Consider the following 19,496-nt stretch of genomic DNA (forward strand, 5'->3'; position numbering starts at 1 on the left):
TATTTATTTATTCATGAGAGACACACAGAAAGAGAGAGAGAGGCAGAGACACAGGCAGAGGGAGAAGCAGGATCCATGCAGGGAGCCTGACATGGGACTTGATCCCAGGACCCCAGCATCAGGCCCTGGGCCGAAGGTGGGCTAAACTGCTGAGCCACCTGGGCTGCCCCCAAAATATTTTTTTAAATAAAGTTATTTTGAAAGAAAGAAAGAAGAAAGAAAGAAAGAAAGAAAGAAAGAAAGAAAGACAGAAGAAGAAAGAAAGAAAGAAAGAAAGAAAGAAAGAAAGAAAGAAAGAAGAAAAAGAAAAAGAAAGAAAGAAAGAAAGAAAGTTAGTTATTTTGGGAGACTGCAGCAAGATGGCAGAACAGTACAGGTCCTCAACCCATGTGGTCCCACAAATTTACCTAAAAAACTTTCAAAACATCCTGAACACCTACAAATTCAACCTGAGATGTAAAGAGAGAACAGCTGGAATGCTACAGAGAGATGAGTTTTCACTTGTAACAAGGTAGGAAGGTGAAAAAAATAAAAAAGAATAAAGTGGGGGAGGGGCACCATGAGGATCCGGGCTAACGCCAAGCTGCAAAAGCCTCCAGGACAGGAAAGCCCAGCCCTGGAGAAGCAGGAACTTTAAAAATCCACACCGGAGTTTTCCCTGACGAAAAAGTGCTTAGCAGGGAGATCAGGCAGAATCACAGGAGATATTTTGCTTTAAAAAAAAAGGAAGAAGAAAAAGAGGCAGCATATATATGTACAATGACATATTACTCAATGGTCAAAAAGAATGAAGTCCTGCCATTTGCAAAAACGTGGATGGAACTAGAGGGCAGTATGCTAAGTGAAGTAAGTCAGTCATAGAAAGACAAATATATGATTTCACTCATGTAGAATTTAAGAAACAAAACAGAAGAACATAGGGGAAGGGAAGGAAAAATAAAATAAGATAAACACAGAGAGGCAAACCATAAAAGACTCTTAAACATAGAGAACAAACTGAAGGTTTCTGGATGGGAGGTGGGTGGGAGGATGGGCTAAATAAATGATGGGCATTAAGGAGGTCATTTGTTGGATTGAGCACCGGATGTTATATGTAAGGGATGAATCACCATATTCTACTCCCGAAATAAATAATAGACTATACACTACTAACTTAAACTTAAATTTTAAAAATTTGTCATAGTGCCTAGCACATCGTATTATAAACATTATCTGTTACCATATACTCATTTAATGAAGATTTCTTAAATGCCTACTCAGAAACATTCAAATGATGAATAACATACAAGGTAATAAATATTTGTTGTGCACACAATCTGTGAAGATATTATGCTGGGCACGTTACAAATTTAGGTAAGTGAAGTAATATATACTTTTCATGTAACAAGCCTGAAGGCAGATAAATTTACTCAATGTTACCTCAGTAACTTTTATTTAATAAGATGATAATTACAGCAATTGAAATATAGAACAGAATCTGTTTCTCCAGCATGATAGCTAGGTTTCATTTTCCTGGGCATGGATCTTCTCGATTACTATACACACACACACACACACACACACACACACATATACATACATACATATATATACATATACATGTATATATATAATTTATATATATATAAATTTATTTTAGTTAGATGTAAAGCAGAGATACAAAGTGCTTCTGGTACAAAGTGGAAGCTACAGAACTATTACAAAATGGGAAGGTTAACAGGGTAGCAGTGTCTTGGATAGATTTAAATCAAAAGCCTAAAGTAGCTGTATCATGAACTCAAAGTCTGTTGTAGTTATCTGGGTATAAAGCAGTAATTTCTTAATTTGGGAGGAACAGGATCACAGACCTCTTCGAGAATCTGATAAAAGCCATTGACTACTTTCCCACAAAGGCCTGTAGATACACACCATATTTTACATGTACAATTTTGTAGAGTTCAGAAACTCCCAAAAACCTTCCTACACTGACTTCAGATTACTATATATATATATATACATATTACATATTATTATAATATATATATTATAGTATCCTTAGAATCAGAGCTGATCCAGACTCCAGAACCCGATCTTTCAAAACCTTGTCCTCTAGTACTCAAGGACCATAACTTCTTTTTAGTTTCCTTGTCAACCTTTTCTTCATCCAGTACTCTGGTTAAATATCCTCTGTTCACCTTGTACAACCAAATGGCAACATCATTTACAATCACTTTTGTCCTCTGCTCACTGGTTCTTCCGTCTTCTACATTCATTCCTTGGGTTTCAGGGTCATGACCAGGCCTTGTCAGGGTAGGAGTGGGGGGAACTATATATTTCTTGTAAAATTTATTTTTGGTTTTATTTCTTCCCCCAAAGAACTGTTTGTCTTTCAAAATCTAGGGTACTAGGCCTGAATCCAAAGAAAAAACAAAAAAGTTCAAAACTCATCATGAAGAGCCATTTCATGGTATGATAATGCAAAGATCCCCCAGGGATAATTCATACTTGGAGAATTCTAGAATGTGATGATTCATCACAAGAAAACCATAACAGATCTACAGAAAAAACCCTCATTCTGTGAGAATGAGACAAAGCATAATTAGAACGAATCCAAACAACAGTGTAGTCTGAACCAAAGGTTTTTTTTTTGGGGGGGGGGGGGGTTGGTTTTTTGGTGTTGCTTTGTTTTGTTTGTACAAACCTTATTATATAAAAGGACATGAAGGAAAAGACTACAAACAAAACTCACACTTACCTCACCATAAGAAATTCTTTAATGTTTAACCACTGGAATTAAAATTATAAAATAAGAAAGGATGGGATCCCTGGGTGGCGCAGCGGTTTGGCGCTTGCCTTTGGCCCAGGGCGCGATCCTGGAGACTCGGGATCGAGTCCCGCGTCGGGCTCCCGGTGCATGGAGCCTGCTTCTCCCTCTGCCTGTGTCTCTGCCTCTCTCTCTCTCACTGCATGCCTATCATAAATAAATAAAAAAATTTAAAAAAATAAAATAAAATAAAATAAGAAAGGATCACGGTAAGCAGTCTCCACATTTCCTGATATTTATGCTCTTGTGTAGCCCCGTTCACACATTGAATCTGGATCAGCTTCTGACTTACTTTATCCAACAGAAATGCAAAAGAAGTGTTGTTCTGGACTTCTAAGTCTAATCATTAAGAAGGTCTGGCAGCTTATGATTTTATAATTTTTGGAATTCTGTAGAGGTTATACACACTCTTGGAAGCTAGAAAAGCCCTTATATAGGAGGGTATTTGACATACCAAGCTGTTTAGTAAAAGATAAATCATACCCAAAGAAAGGTTTGGCACTTTGCCCTGGCTCCTGGGAGGTAATCTTGTAAGTCCTTGGAATGTCCTGCCTGACAAGAGTGAGTAATCTAGAAATCCTTCTAGTGATTTACTGAACCTGAGGGTAACCCTGGGAACCTTCTAAACATACAAAGTTTCTCCAATCCAAGTCTCACAAATAATTTCTACTCTATCCTATTGTCTATGCTTCCTGATGTTATGTTACTAATGCACACTATCTCAGCACATTATCTAGGACTGGGAAGAGTCAAGAAGATTGTTTGAATGAGCAGAAGTAGAACCATGCTTCCTAAGGCCAATTCATGAGCATGGAATATTTTCCCATCTCTTTGTGTCTTCCTCAATTTCTTTCAGAAGTGTTCTGTAGTTTCTAGGATATAGATCCTTTACCTCTTTGGTTAGGTTTATTACTAGGTATCTTCTGCTTTTGGGTGCAGTTGTAAATGGGGTTGACTCCTTATTTTATCTTTCTTCAGTCTTTCTCTTTCTTCATTGTTAGTGTATAGATATGCCACTGATTTCTGGGCATTGATTTTGTATCCTGCCATGCTGCCGAATTGTTGTATGAGTTCTAGCAATCTTGGGGTGGAGTCTTCTGGGTTTTCAGAGCTTCTCAATCTACTCGCCACACTTTCATCTCTGCTACACTCTGAATAATTTCTTATGGTTTACCTTGCAGTTTACTAAGTCCCCCTTCAGCTCTATCTAATCTACCAAAAACCCATCTACTAGGTTTTTTATTTCAAAGGTTACTTGCTCCTGGTGTTATTTAACTTGTTCCTCTATCTCTTGTATTCATTGTAAAATGGTGATTAGATTTAGAAAATTGAATAGATTCAGATCACTTTTTATGCAATATCATTTTATAGTCATGCTATATACTTTCTTCTTTTACATCAAAAGATGTATAATGTCCAGTTGACTCACTTTTACTGATAGTAAGATTAATTGGTGGCTCAGGTAGTATCACTCTGCTTTTTATTATGACGTTGCCCATCAATCTTTTAATAATTTTGTTAACCTTTAGTGATATTATTCATCATTTCATTAGTGGTTGCAAAAAAAAATCTTTTTTAATTCTGTCATTCCTTATGCATTAATTATTTGGTCATTTTGAAATGCATTTTGTATCATATTTTATGATAGATGGATTTCTTTTATTTTTCAAATTATTGACTTGGTGCCCTAGGACTCCCCAAAGCAACCAGGGCTTTACTTTTAAGTACCTTTATGAACTCATGGATTTTTATATATTTCATGTTTTTCAATCCATTGCAGTTATAATTCTCTTTAGCCTCTTATAATTTCATCTTAGTTCAGTGGGAACTGCTTCGGGTAGGCTTCTGACCTGACTCCATTCATCTTTAATAGCTCTCTTGATTTCTGACACAGGATGTCCCAAGTTTCACTCACACATTTCCTGCTCAGTCATTTTTCAAGGATCCTTTGTTTCTTTCAGAGAAAAATGGTATATAAATACCATTTTTTCTGGGTGCTAGGAACTGATTAATCCTGGGTTTTTAGGCTTCCTAGAGAAACTTTTTTGTTTGTTTGTTTTAGATTTTATTTATTTATTCATGAGAGACACAGAGACATAGGCAGAGGGGGAAGCAGGCTCCCTGTGGGGAGCCCGATGCGGGACTCATCCAGGATCACTACCTGAGCCAAAGACAGACACTCAACCACTGAGCCACCCAGGAATCCTGCAAGAAAAACTTTTTTTGGAGAAAAATAAATCATGTGCTCAAACTGTATTCCCAAATCGAATTTAAGATTACAAGGCTTTTACTTTGCTTCTTTGATTTTATTGCTATGGACTGAATTGTGCCCCCCCCCCCATTCATATGTATGTTGAAGCCCTAACCCCCAATGTGATGGTATTTGAAGTCAAGACCTTAAGGACACATTTAAGATTAAATGAGGGCATAAAGGTCGGGCCCTAATCCAATGGATTAGAGTTAAAGAAAAAGAAAACACCTCCTGTCTGTTTTCTCTCTCTCCCTGTGCACACATACACAGAAGAAAGGCCATGTGAGGACATAGCAAGAAAGTGATCATTTGCAAGCCAGGAAAAGAGCCTTCACCAGATAGGGACCTTGACCTCAGACTTCTAGCCTCCGGAACTGTGAGAAAATAAGCTTCTGTTATTTATATGCCATATTACACATAGTGTTACCTCCTCTCTGTCCCTTTGCCTCACATGGCCAATTTCCCAGTCACTTCTCCAACCCACTTTCTTTCATTCCCACTGCTCTAATTTAGGTTTTCACTATCCCTGACAAAGCATTTAGCCTCCAATCTCTCCAATCTGTGTTCCATTCTCCTACCACAATGATATTGAAGTCTAGCAAAACTATTCATTTCTCTCAAAGGGGTCTCATCACTTAGAGGTAAAAGTGAGGCCCTTAAGAAATGCTTCCCAGGTGGAGCCCATCCCTGACCAACTTGAATCCCTCCACTCTCTTCCTGATCCTATAACCGGGCAGTATCAGTCTCCTGCTCACCATACTGCCTCTCAAACCCCAGCACTCCTGCACATGCTCTCCTTTCCGCCTCACATGCCCTCTCCACAGCCCATGTCCATCTCCCCTCAAGCTGTAGCCCCTGTTCAAGGGCAATGTATTGATCAAGTGTCCTCTCTCTGCAAACTCATGCAGTCCTTTCTCAAGGTTCCATGACCGACAGTCGTACACTTACTTCTTTACCCATCCGTCCTGACTGGACTGTGGGCTGTCTGGAAGCGGGAGTGTCCTGTGAATCATCTTTTTGCCCAGCGCGGAGTGAGAAAAGTCGTGCACCTGTTGGCTAAAAAAGAAATGGGTGTTGGACAGGCTGATGAATGGGAGAACTCTTATTTTCCCAGTCTTCCCTCAGCAGTTGCTAAGATGTTTCGGTGGCCAAGCACGGCCCACACCCATATTGTGGCCCTCAGATTGTCTGCCCGGAGCCTGCTGTTCTGTTTCTCTGGACTTCCTGACTTCCCTGTCCTCCTCGGTCCGAGAAGACTAACGGCCCATCTAACTTCTTCATAATTGTCACACACAAATATGTGCCAATGCTGGACTTCTCTCCGTCTCGCAGATATGGAGAAATAACACCGAAAATCAAATTGGGCACAAAATCCTACTGAAGTTTTTCTTGAAAGCGGACGTGGGGTGGAACGCGTAAGTGTAAGCATTTAGCGGCGTTGGATGAATGAATGAGGTTCCTCTGATTTGGAAGGCCTTGTCCAAGTCTGGGAGCCCAGCATAAGAAGAGGAAACCGAATGGAATAGTTAAATAAAAGACCGGAATACTCCAGCGGCCCCGCGCATGGAGAAAAGTCAGGTACAAAATCTCCCGGTTATAGACGGTCCGGGGTTCCTTTAAGGGGAAGTGGGCGGAGCCCTGCCTTTACCCCGCCCATAGCTGAGGTGACACACGGCCCAATGAGAGGAGACGTCTGACGCGGAGCTACTTGCAAGAACGTGACGTCATCACGCTCCGAGGCGAGCCGTACGACCCGCGCGGGGAAAGTAGTGCTCTGACTGTCGCGCCGCTTCTGCAAGGGGTGAATTCGGAGGAGAGAGGCGGTCCCGGGGAGTGCCTGGAGGCGCGGTGAGTGGAGGCGCGGTGAGTGGCCTGACCCCCGGGTAGTGCGGGGTTTGAGGATCGGTCACCCCAACGGACCCGGGCCCGGTCGGACGCACCCAGAAAGGCAGGCCCCTGGGAAGGTGTCCTGCGAAGTTGGACGCCAGAGCCCTCCGCCAAGTCCTCTGGGCTGCAGCGGCGCTGGAGCCTTCGGGATAGGCGAGAAGGACGGGGCAGCGAGGGCCCTCGTGCACGAGCGCTGCGGAGCGCCCAGAGCTCACCTGCGAGCAGACCCTGGGGAAACTGAGGCCTAGATGACCGTGACACCTTTGTAAACGGCGTCAAGATGAGAGCTTGGACTGAGGAAACAGTGCTGATTTCAGAAGGCTGACAGAAACCGTTGCTCAACGTCAGCAGTTCGAGTAACAAAATTCATCAGGTGAGTCCTAACCACCAGCATATTCAACGTTGAAATTTGTTTTTCAGGTGACCAAAGCCACAGAATGTCAATCGTTCGTTCATCCGTCCACGCCAAATGGATCGTGGGGAAGGTCATTGGAACAGCAATGCAAAAAACAGCTAAAGTGAGAGTGACCAGGCTTGTCCTGGATCCCTATTTATTAAAGGTGAGAGACGTCCCTTCTTCCGGTGGCATTGATAAAACACCACCATGTTCTGAGCAGAGAAAGGTGCCCATCAGTACAGATAGACCGACCATCTGCTGCAAGCCAGACACTGGGCTGATCTGTGGGTGTAACAAATTGAACTGATCGTGGTTCACTCTCAAATTCTAGTGACACATAAAGTTAATTTCAACTCAGTCTGGTAACTGCTATAGTCATTCCCTGTGCAAAGTACTGAGAGCAGGGAGCAGGACACCTGTTTCTTCCCACATCGCTGAAGGAGAGCATCCTTAAGCTGAATCTCAAAAAGGCTCTTATTCAGAGGACCGGGTTTGGAGGAGCCATGATGAGTGGTTTTTGGAAGTTCTTTCAGCCATTAAAGGGCATGAGACTGTACAGGGACAACACACGGTTTGGCAACGCCAAGCGCAGAGCTTGACCCTAAGTTGGCACTAACTGTTGTTGACTGAATGCAAGAACAATGGAAGCTGGGTGACAGAGGTCTTGTATGTGGTATTCAGGGATTTCATCCTATGAGTAAAGGAAGACAGAGACCTAAGGATGAGGACTGGAGGTAAGGAAGTGGGTAAGAAGGCTATTACAAAAAGTCTGGAGTGGATATAAGGACCTGAACAGTCCTTGGAGCAATGGGAATGGAGTGAGAAAAGCAGATTTTAGAAAGAAGGGACAGGGTCCTTGATTTGTTAGATGTGCAACGGAGGAAGAGGAAAGTGCCAGGGATGGTTCTGCATTCCAGGTTGGGTGCACAGGTAGGTAGAAATGCTCTTTGTTTTCTAGGATGAAAAACACAACAGCAGAGGGTTAAGGGTATGGGGCACCAGGTGAGTTAAAGAGTGAAATAAAGTGGTATTTTATTAAACACAACAACAGCAGGGCACCTGGGTGGCTCAGTGGTTGAGCACCTTCCTTTGGCTCAGGGTGTGATCCTGGGGTCCTGGGATCAAGTCCCACATCGGGCTCCCTACAGGGAGCCTGCTTCTCCCTTTGCCTATGTCGCTGTGTCTCCATGAATAAATAAATAAAATCTTAAAAAGAAGAAGAAGCCTCCTTAACTGTATTTTTTTTTTTTTTTCCCTCCAAGTCCCAGTTTGTTTTCTGTGCATTACTTTTTCATAGCCTATACTGCATGGTCAGATCACAGATGGGAACTACTGATTTGTTCCTCTTTCTCTCAACAGTATTTTAATAAGCGAAAAACCTACTTTGCTCATGATGCCCTTCAGCAGTGCACAGTTGGGGATATTGTGCTTCTCAAAGCTCTACCTGTTCCACGAACAAAGCACGTGAAACATGAACTGGCTGAAATCATTTTCAAGGTTGGACAGGTCATAGATCCTGTGACCAGAAAACCCTGTGCAGGAACTACCTACCTGGAAAACCCAGTCAGCTTGGAAACCACCTGCCTAACAAAAAATCTAAAAGAGCTCAATAGTTCTTCAGCACAGTGAAGGAGGGTTGGAAAAAGGAGCCAAAGGGAAAGATTTATAAGTTTGCTTTACGGAAAAAGAAATTTTTCTAAGTTTCAAACTGTCCGATTTCTGTTCCAATGTTTATGGAATAGCTAAAAGTAAATGAAGTAAAGACCTTATTAAAAATTTTCACCAAAGTTTAAAGTCATGTTTAAATTTCCTTTTCACTGGACATAAAGTTTCCTCTTACACTAAGTGTGCCCAGCATTCCCCTGCATTGTTTTGTAAGTTCACTGTTTTAGAAGGTATATTTTTTTTCATTCAAAGGAATCTTGAAATTACCTTAGAATCTTTATTCGGGGAAGAAAAAAACCTTTTGATATTATAAAACCAATCAGACCACATTAGGTGAATATTTATTTTTGGTGGCATATATTTGAAATTAATTTAAATTGTTTTCTATTATTTAGCCAGTTACAAATGGAAATAACAGATTAGGGTCAGACTTTATCAGATTACAGTCTGTATTAAAAATGTTGACACAGGGATCCCTGGGTGGCGCAGCGGTTTAGCGCCTGCCTTTGGCCCAGGGCGCGATCCTGGAGACCCGGGATCGAATCCCACATCGGGCTCCCGGTGCATGGAGCCTGCTTCTCCCTCTGCCTATGTCTCTGCCTCTCTCTCTCTCTGTGTGTGACTATCATAAATAAACGAAAAAAAAAAAAAATTAAAAAATGTTGACACATAGAAAATAAAACTTGAAAATTCTGTCACTTTTCTTTCATCCTGTATTCTAGAGTAGTTTCATAGGACTGAGTGCATATAATCTGATACATTGATAAAGTTTTAGAGTTTCTCACACTGTGCACTTGAGTTAGAGAGTTTTTTTTTTTTTTTTTAGTTGGAGAGTTTCAATTTTGTTGCTGCTTTTTAATAAACTATGAACCTAGATTTTAACCTGAAGAAACAATGAGTTATATATTTCAGTTTCCTGGCTTCTAGAAACTTGGAGCATATTTTGGTGTAACTAGTATGTGTATTGTACAAGCACAGGGTTTCAGCAGTAACCATAACCACTGCCCACCCACTCAAGGCTCATAGTCTAGCACGGGAGGTATGTGCATGTTTCTTCATAGCAGAGAGGCACTTGGTGGGTTGGGGGAAGAAATTAGGATAACTTCCCGGAAAAGGCTAGATAGTGCTTGAATGGAATCTTAAAAGAACAGTCTCCAGGCTAATAGGTGAGGGTTGTGGAAAGGGCATTCCAGGTGGTGTAAAATCCTGAAAGTATGAGAGAAAGGAGCATAACCAAGGGGTTCTGCAAGCTGATGACGACTGCTGGGATATTTTAAACATGAGTGGAGTTCAGGTAGAGAAATAGGTGGAAATTATACTGTAAGTGGTTGTGGGTTTTTTACATTTTTAAAGAGAATGATATAATTAGATTCACACCAATAAAAGTAATAGCATCGGTGTAAAGAATGGGACTGGAAGGGGAAAGATTAGAGGGATAGACAGATCTGTTCAAAGATTAGTCCTAAGATCAAAACTGAACTGGGTGAGGAAAGAGGAAAAGGGTAGATGATGTTCCAACAAGCAAAAGAGTGTCTAGGTCCAGTGTTAAATGGAACCTGTTATCCCGGAAAAAACAGGACACCTGTGCAAGCCATCTCAAAAACCTCATATTTAAAATGCTTATATATACTCTTTTTTAATATCTTAAGATATTTTTCCTAATAATCTTGGTGTAAAAATTATGTTCCAGGAATATGCCCTGTATTTCTTTAGTGGCATTGAGTAACCTAAGCTGTACACCTGTGAGATAAGAGTACTTCCCCATCCCCCGCCCCACCAGTAAAAAGCATTGGGTTAATGGTCCTCCAGAGCAAGAGGATAGTGGAGGGAAAAATGCAGAGTAAGTGGCCTAATTCTAAGTAGCACAAAAGCAACATCAAGAAATATTTACCAAGCTTACATCTCAGGAAAAAAAATTTTTTTTTCAGGAAAATATATTTTAAAGCATTGGTCTCTTAAAAAATAGCTGGGAAGTTGGGAGAATGTGTGAGAAAGTCACAAAGGGTACACTGACATCACTGGCTTGAAGAAGCTTGCTTCCTGCAGTGGAGGATTGGGACATATCCTTTCTGCTCTGGGGAAAGCTCATTTTGGCCTCCCTTTTGGGTCTAACAGCTTTGCTTTTTTTTTCTTTTCTTTTCTTTCTTTCTTTTCTTTCTTTCTTTCTTTCTTTCTTTCTTTCTTTCTTTCTTTCTTTCTTCTTTCTTTCTTTCTTTCTTTCTTTCTTTCTTTCTTTCTTTCTTTCTTTCTTTCTTTATTTTATTTATTTATGACAGACAGAGAGAGGCACACAGGCAGAGGGGAGAAGCAGGCTCCATGCAGGGAGCCTGACGAGGGGTGGATCCAGGGTCTCCAGGATCATACCCCGGGCTGAAGGCAATGGCAAACCGCTGGGCCATCGGGGCTGCCCTGTCTATCTGGGTTTCTTAACCAGCTCACTAAGCATAAGCCAGTTGAGATCAGGAACCCGCTCAGCCACACAGCCTCTGGTCTCTTGTCCTGTGTCCCTTGGTCTTTTTTCCAATGGCCTCCAAGAGATATGTATGTCCCCGGTCTGGAGCAAATCCTTGCCACTCCTCCATCCACCGGACCCTTTATGTCCTCCATGGTGGCTCCCTGACATTATTAACATGTTCAAATAGTCCTCCAGTCAGAAAACTCCAATGCTGCCTTTGCCTCCAGGAAGCCCAGCTCCTGCCCCCACCCCTCTTAGGCAGAGGCCTGCCTGGATCACAGAGACATCCCAGCTTCGCAGTCCTGAGGGCAGTTTCCTCTTGGCCTCCGCAGATTTGGACTGCCCTCCAAATGCTCCCCTCAGCTGGGGCCTATTCCCTGTTTCTCCCCCTTCTCTCACTGACTCCCTTTCTGCCTAACTTGTCTTGGTTGCAGCTTTCAAGGTTACATTTGTGGCTTTTATCTTACCCAGGATACATTTTCCATAAATCGTGCCATCATGACCTACTTCTTGGCCTGAGATGCCCTCCCTTCCATGGGTCAACTCGTGTCCCCTCAGTGCCCTCTCTCATGTTGCCTCTTGTGAGCCTCTTCCTGCCAACACCTGACACACTCGGCCAGTTGTTGGTTTATATCCTGCCCTAACAGATGGGGGCGGCAGCACCAACCAGGCTTGGGATGAACGGGAACAATGTAGTCCCCAGACCACAAGATAACTTGAATATCTTTACATCCAGAATGATTCTTTTTAATTTAAATTCAATTTGCCAACATATAACACCAGTGCTCATCCCATCAAGTGCCCTCCTTAGTGCCTGCGACACAGTTATCCCATTATTCCCATCCACCTCCCCTTCTGCAACCCTTTGTTTCCCAGAGTTAGGAGTCTCTCATGGTTTGTCTCCCTCTCTGATTTTTCGCACTCAGTTCCCCTCCTTTCCCTTATAATCCCTTTCACTATTTCTTATATTCCCCATATAAGTGAAACCATATGATGTTTGTCCTTCTTCGATTGACTTACTTCACTCAGCATAATACCCTCCAGTTCCATCCACGTCGAATCAAATGGTAGGTATTCATCCTTTCTGATGTCTGAGTAATATTCCATTGTATACATATAGCATATCTTCTTTATCCATTCATCTGTCGAAGGACATCAAGCTCCTTACACGGTTTGGCTGTTGTGGACGTTGCTGCTATGAACATTGGGTGCAGGTGTCCTGGGTTTCACTACATCCGTATCTTTGGGGTAAATTCCCAGCAGTGCAATTGCTGGGTGTAGGGTAACTATTTTTAACTCTGAGGAACCTCCACACAGTTTTCCAGAGTGGCTGCACCAGTTCACATTCCCACCTACAGTGCAAGAAGATTCCCCTTCTCCACATCCTCTCCAACATTTGTTGTTTCCTGTCTTGTTATTTTCGTCATTCTCACTGGTGTGAGGTGGTATCTCATTGTGGTTTCGATTTGTATTTCCCTAATAAAAAGCAATGCGGAGCATTTTCTCATGTGCTTGTTGGCCATGTGTATGTCTTTAGAGAAATTTTTGTTCATATCTTCTGCTCATTTCATAACTGGACTTATCAAACTCAGCACCCAAGCAACAAACAATCCAGAACGTTTTTTTTTTGTTTGTTTTGTTTGTTTGTTTTAAGATCTTATTTATTTATTCATGAGAGACACAGGCAGAGACACAGGCAGAGGGAGAAGCTGGCTCCATGCCGGGAGCCTGACGTGGGACTCGATCCCAGGACCCAGGATCAGGCCCTGGGCCGAAGGCCACGCTAAACCGCTGAGCCGGGCCGGTACTGTACAGTAACGTCTGCTCATATTTCTCCTGCGCAGGCGGGTCACGACACCCAGCTTCTTCCGCAGGGGGCGATGTCCTCTCCTGCTTCGCCGTCAGTTGCCCCTGGCGGCCCCGCCCTCACCCCGGCGGCCCCGCCCCGCCCCGCCCCGCCCCGCTCGGCGGGCCCCGCCCTCCGCCCCACCCCCGCCTCGGCGGGCCGGCCGGGGGAGGGGTCGCGGTGGTGGCCGTGGGGCGGCGGCGGCGTCGGCGGCGTCAGCGGCGGCCCGCGCGGCGGGAGCCCAGGCGCCAGAGCAAGATGGCGGCGCGAGTCGTGCAGGCCTGCGGAGCGGCCTGGGCCGGCGGCGTCCTGCGGCGGGCCGCTCCCTGCAGCCTGCAGCCTGCGCTCCGGTGAGCAGCGCTGCCCCTCCCGGGACCGGCCGGGGAGTGGCCGCCAGGGCGGAGGGCGCGGGTCCACGGCCCGCTAGCGCTCCCTCGAGCAGGCCCGCCGGGGCAGCGGGGGCCGGGCCGGGCCGGGCCGGGGCGGGGCGGCTGAGGGCCTCGGCACAGTCAGAGCGCGGTCCCGGCCGTCGTGCTCAAGGTCACGGCGGGGACGGCGCCCGGTGCCCAGGCCACGTCCGCGCGCCGTGTGGGCCTGGCCTGGGGGACCTTGACCCGGCGCGACCCCAGGCCCTGGACTCGGCATCCGGCTGCCCGCGGGCGCCCAGGGCGGGCTGTGCGCAGGGCCTGGGGTCCGCTCTGCGAGGGCGCTGCGGACAGCACGAGCTCCAGGGGGAAGAAGAGCGCCTGCCGGTGAGCCCCGGGAGCGCGGGGCCGTCGCGGGGTGGGCTCGACGCTGCCGGCCGCCGGAGTGGGATGGAGAAGTAGGTGACGGATCAGAAAGGTTTTACAAGGCATCAGCCCCAAGTAGGCCTTGGGTTCAACTTTAAACTTTTTCTAGCCTCTGTGGATTAAATATTCGGCTCTCCTGAATTCATCCCTCTGACACATCCATGTCCTGTTTTCCATCAAAAACCAAGCTCCTACTGACTTACATAGATTTGCTTTCTTGCTTTCTTTACATTTATCATTTAAACGTTATCTGTGGTTTAATAACGAGCCTCTAGAACTAAATTCAGTTGCTGCTTAACGAAAGAGTAAAGGGACTGCCTGTTCTTTAAACTCTTATTATGGGCCAGAGAGTTTATTTAATTTAATCCTAGTACCAATCTTAAGTAACAGGATCTGCATTTTATAGATGAGACGTAATCTCCATGGAGGTGAGACCTCTAGCTGGAAAAGGCATTTGAACTCAAGTTTATCAGGCTTCAGGCCTGGCACCCTTCCTAGGACTGATGTCCAGCTTGAGTTTCCAACTTTTTTTTTAAAGATTTATTTATTTATGATAGACACAGAGAGAGAGAGGCAGGCAGAGACACAGGAGGAGGGAGAAGCAGGCTCCATGCCAGGAGCCTGATGCGGGACTCGATCCCGGGTCTCCAGGATCGCGCCCTGGGCCAAAGGCAGGCGCCAAACCGCGGAGCCACCCAGGGATCCCCCTTGTGTTTCCAAATTTGATGTTTATGTTTCCAAGTTGATGAACAAATCAACCTTTTATTTTCATTCTGTTACTGAGCATCTGCTGTGTGTCTTATTTTTTTTCACACAGGTGATAAGAAACTATGAAATTCATATTTTCTTTTTTCCAAAAAGACCCAGCATATTCACCTATAGATCCCATAGTCACAAAACTAGTAAACTGGAGATTTGGACCTGGGTCTGCCCAGTACCCCCACTTCTTGTGGGGCCAAATGCTCTTGAAACTGAAGCCCAACATGTCAGCTCTTGGATTACTCTCTCAGGCCCCTTGTATCTTTTGACTGCCTTAACTGTAGATGTTCTTTAGGACTCAGTCTAGACCCAATTAATTCACTGCTTCTACAAATACTGAATGTATATGAATGTATATGTTTTTGAAGTTTTGTGGAACTCAGCATAATAGTCACTATGGGTCACTATGCCCAGCAAGCCATATGGCAGAGGTAAAAACCCATACAGACTTAAAGATTGAGGTAGGTGGTGTGAGAGAACCTCAGGGAACCTACCACATGAAATCATGGAAGGCCTCTCCAAGAAGGTGCCGTTGAGCTGAAACCTGAAGGGTCAGTGTGCAGGAAAGCCCTGACTGGGAAGGAGTGAGGCATACCAGCAAGCTCCAGAAAAGCCTAGGAAGGGGAGCATAGTAAAGGGAAGAGAGGCTAGAAGACAGGTGGCAGGGAGCAGTAGCCCCATAATTCCAGGCCTTGCAAGCCATTTTAGAGAGTTTGGAATTTATACTGAAAGCCATGGAAGACATTTAAAGATATAAATTCTAGTGTGACAGGATCTGGCCTGTGTTTTTAACATACCAGTCTGATTTGGAAAGCAGACAGAATCAAGGGTCGTGGCCAACTGGGCAGATGCTGGTGCCATTTCCTGAAAGTCCCTTGTTCTATAGGCATATGAGTGCCCATAATGTGCCAGGTGCTGTTGGGAAATATCAGTGAATAAAGTTGTTGCCATCTGGGAGCTTGCTCCTAATTCAGAGAAGGAAGAACAGGAAGGGGGAATCCAGAGCACTTCTGAACCTGGTAAAGTTGGAGATGGCTGTGAGCTATTCAAATGGAAAGGTATTTGGCCTATTTGATCTTTTTGACTCTTCAAAGGAGATGTCTGGACTACAGGTTACATTTGGGAGTTGTCAGTATATAGGAATGCTAAATGTTGATAGATATGTAGGTTTTGTTATACTGTTTTGCATTTAATTGAAAATCTTCTTAACAAAACATTATTCATAGGAATGGATGAGATTGCTTGAAGAGTGTGGATAGAGAAAGGGCTGAGAGGGATCCCTGGGTGGCGCAGCGGTTTGGCGCCTGCCTTTGGCCCAGGGCGCGATCCTGGAGACCCGGGATCGAATCCCACGTCGGGCTCCCGGTGCATGGAGCCTGCTTCTCCCTCTGCCTGTATCTCTGCCTCTCTCTCTCTCTCTCTCTCTCTCCCCCTCTCCCCCTCTCCGTGTGACTATCATAAATAATAAATAAAATCTTAAAAAAAAAAAATAAAGACCAGCATATAAGAATTTAAAAAAAAAAAAAAGAGAGAAAGGGCTGAGAAACAGGCTTTGAGATGTCAACCTCCACAGGCTAGCCACATTATGGAAAGAGCCCAGATGTCTGTCCACCAATGAATAGATAAAGAAGATGTGGTATATATGTACACTGGAATATTAGTGATCATAAAGAATGAAATCTTGCCACTTGCAACATGGAACTGGCGTGTATTATTGTAAGCAAAATAAGTCAGAGAAAGACAAATATGATTTCAGTCATATGTACAATTTAAGTCACAAAACAGGGAAGAAAAAATAAAATGAGATACAAACAGGCAAACCATAAAAGACTCAGATATGGAGAACAAAAAGGGATGGGCATTAAGGAGGGCACTTGTTGGGATGAGCACTGTATGTTATATGTAAGTGATGAATCACTTAATTCTACTTTTGAAACCAGTACTACAATTGAATGAAATTAAAACAACTTTCACAGGCTAAATGTAGGAAGGAGAGGGAGCAAGGGGAATGTGGGAAAGCCAATGAGGTTGCTGTTTGTGGCAGTGCCCAAAGGGAGGTATTTCAACGAGGTGGTGGCCAGCTGTGCCAGATGTTGCTAAAAAGTAAAGATGACAGAAGACTGGATTTGCCCGCAGGGATCCGTGTGTGACCTTGCAAGAGGGATTTCAGAAGGGAAGGATGCTGTCTTCCCAGGAGATATATGCTAGCACCGCTTACCTAGCTCTGCTCAGTGACAGGCCTGGAGTTGCATTTGCTTCGTGGACATTACACTAATGTCCTGCTTGAGATGCTTACTGTACCCAGAATTTAACTCATCTGCCTCCTACAGAACCTGCCTGTTCTTCCTGGGTTCTCTCTCAAGTACTGGCCCGTCTTCCATTTCGTGGCCCCAGGCCCACCATCTCCCAGCTAGACACTTGCCAGATCTGTCAGTTCTACCTCCAGCATGTCTTGGCTCTGCCTTCTCTCTCACCATCTCCCTGGTTCCCTTGCCTAACTCTTGGCAACACTTGTCTGGAGTCCCATGAAGAGTGAGGACTTGAAGCTGTTGGTGAAGGGGGCAACTAAAGAATTCTGAGCAGAACTTTTTCCTATAGGAAGATGTCCAGTACATAAACCTGGGCTGGGTACTGCTCCCTTTTCTTTCCCATCCCATCCCACCCTTGCCAAGGAAAACTTATAACAGTTTGGAAACAACTGGAGATAGTTTAATGTATGAAGGGGACATTAGAATTATTCTTTTCCTCAGATGTGAGCATCGTACCATGGTTTTGTCTTCATTCTCAGGAGGTGCATGCTGAAGTATTTAGGGATAAAGTACTGTCATGTCTATACTCTGCTTTCAAATAGTTTGGTAAAAATAAAGAAGCAAATCTATATAGAAAATTTTAAATGATAAAATGTCACTTTTTTCACCTACATGCAGGATATAGAAGTCTTTATTATACTGTTCCTTTGTCTTTGTGAAGTTTTTTTTTTTTTTAAGAGTTTATTTATTTGAGTGGGGGGGAGGAGGGAGAAGCAGACCTCCCACTGAGCAGGGAGCCCAACGTGGGGCTCAATCCCAGGACCCTGAGATCATGACCTGAGCTGAAGGCAGATGCTTAACCAACTGAGCCATCCTGGCGCCGCTTCGTACAATTTTTAAAAATAAAAGGGGATAGCTCTCTGAAGCTGCACTGTGGAGAGCAGGTTTGTTGGGGTAGCAGGAGGGTTGGTGGTGAGGAGGAGAGTCACATAATGACTTCTTTCATGCAGCTGCCTCTCTCCCCCTCACCTCCAGCTATATTCACATACTCCTGGCTTTGGCAGGTATGGTTCTGCTTCCTCTCATGGGCATCCACCTGACAAGTGCTCCTCATCTTTCAAGTTTTCAGTTCAACATGTGCTTCTTTCAGAGAATTGGTTCATGTCTCCCCCAGGCCAACTTAGACTCCGTTTCCTCCGCCCCCACCCAGCACAGCCACTACCTTCTGTGTCCATTGAGGAGCTTATCTCACGTTGGGCTGTGATCTTGGTTGTCTTTCTGCTCCCACCAGCAAACTGAGCTCTGTGAAGTCAGGGCCAAGGATATTCATCTTTATATCCACAGCCTGGCCCAGTGCTTGGCACAGGCACTGCACCGTCAATAGTGTTTGGCGCTCAAATGAATGAAGTCCATTTCACCACTGCTGCCTCATCCTTGGTGTCTGGTAAATTTATTTCTCATTTGTGATTTGCTCCAACTAAACCACAATACTGTCTAGATACCGAATCAGGACCCGTGTCTTCTTTTTCACCTCAGGAATATCTTTTGAAGGTATTTCTTCCCTTTCCTTCCTACTCCCATAACCGTTATCCAGGACTCTCCTTTGGTCCATCCAGTGAATATTGAATGCCTCCTGTGCCTGGCACTGCTGGACAGGGCCACCAGGAGGAAGCCCAGAAGCCACTCTCTGGGCCTTTATTGTTGCAGTCTACCTACCATACCACTACCAGGCTGCTTTTCACACCTAGATCTTTTTTTTTTACCTAGATCTTTTTTGAGAACATGTTTGCATTGCACCATGTACAGGATAAAATCTGGCTGCTGGGTGTGGTGCACAAGAGCCTAACCACCCTGCCCCCCTTGCTTTTCTGTTCTTTCTCCCACTATCTTCCCACACCCGGTTCTCCTGCCTTACTGAACTCTTTGCTATTCCAGAAATATGCCAACAGTTTCACAGACTCCATGCCCCTGAACATGTTCCCTTTGACTGGAATTATTGCCTGCTTTGTCCACCTGTCTGTTGTCCTCTTAAGACAGAGCCAGAATGTCTCCCCTGGCATTCCTCTCTCTCCTTACAAGCCAAGCCAGTGGTCCAATGGTGCATCCCCATGAGCTCTCACTGTGTGTGTGTGTGTGTGTGTGTGTGTGTGTGTGTGTGTGTATTTTAAGTTTACAGTATCTGAGACCACTCTGGGTGTTTACTGGTTATTTCTTGAGACTAAATAGGCAAGGCGTCTATCTGTCTCATTCACCTTTATATCCACAGAACCTGGTATATAATGCTTATTTTTTTAAAGATTTATTTATTTATTTTAGAGAGAGAGAGGACATGAAGGGGGGAGGGAGAGAGAGTCTCAAGCAAACCCTGAGCTGAGTGTGGAGCCCGACGTAGG

General features: G+C 44.5%; 2 protein-coding genes and 1 long non-coding RNA gene across 6 annotated transcripts in view; 2 read left to right on the forward strand and 1 right to left on the reverse strand.

Moving 5' to 3' along the window:
* Window positions 1–1,608: 1,608 nt before the first annotated feature.
* LOC112646071 (uncharacterized) lies at window positions 1,609–6,696 on the reverse strand. 2 transcript variants are annotated; one of them, XR_007411087.1, is made up of 4 exons: window positions 6,433–6,695; window positions 6,003–6,110; window positions 2,735–2,950; window positions 1,609–2,389 (listed from the first exon to the last, which is right to left on the reverse strand). It is a non-coding gene; the product is annotated as an uncharacterized LOC112646071 (long non-coding RNA). The 2 variants fall into 2 exon arrangements; XR_003127446.3 differs by having other exon boundaries at window positions 6,003–6,696.
* A 50-nt stretch (window positions 6,697–6,746) lies between these two features.
* MRPS17 (mitochondrial ribosomal protein S17) lies at window positions 6,747–9,132 on the forward strand. Of its 2 annotated transcripts, none has more exons than XM_049111040.1 (3): window positions 6,747–6,902; window positions 7,362–7,501; window positions 8,698–9,132. In XM_049111040.1, the coding sequence occupies exons 2-3, from the start codon at window positions 7,379–7,381 to the stop codon at window positions 8,965–8,967; spliced, it is 393 nt and encodes a 130-aa protein (XP_048966997.1). In that variant the 5' UTR covers window positions 6,747–6,902; window positions 7,362–7,378; the 3' UTR covers window positions 8,968–9,132. The 2 variants fall into 2 exon arrangements, with proteins under 2 accessions (XP_048966997.1, XP_025281478.1); XM_025425693.3 differs by lacking the exon at window positions 6,747–6,902 and adding an exon at window positions 6,914–7,284.
* Window positions 9,133–13,495: 4,363 nt separating this feature from the next.
* NIPSNAP2 (nipsnap homolog 2) overlaps window positions 13,496–19,496 on the forward strand; it is a 33,546-nt gene continuing 27,545 nt past the window's right edge. The window contains exon 1 of one of the 2 annotated variants that reach the window (XM_025425690.3): window positions 13,496–13,654. In XM_025425690.3, coding sequence (XP_025281475.3) covers window positions 13,563–13,654 — 92 coding nt within the window. In that variant the 5' untranslated portion in view covers window positions 13,496–13,562. The other variant, XM_025425691.3, reaches the window with a different exon arrangement.

This window comes from Canis lupus, chromosome 6 (genome assembly GCF_003254725.2).
Source record: "Canis lupus dingo isolate Sandy chromosome 6, ASM325472v2, whole genome shotgun sequence".
NCBI classification, from domain to species: Eukaryota; Metazoa; Chordata; class Mammalia; order Carnivora; family Canidae; genus Canis; species Canis lupus.

Bases quoted from the DNA above. Each gene is read 5' to 3' on its own strand.
- MRPS17 (XM_049111040.1), top strand. From the start codon at position 7,379: ATGTCAATCGTTCGTTCATCCGTCCACGCCAAATGGATCGTGGGGAAG. The intron at 7,502-8,697 runs GTGAGAGACGTC...TTCTCTCAACAG, and splicing joins TGGATCCCTATTTATTAAAG to TATTTTAATAAGCGAAAAAC.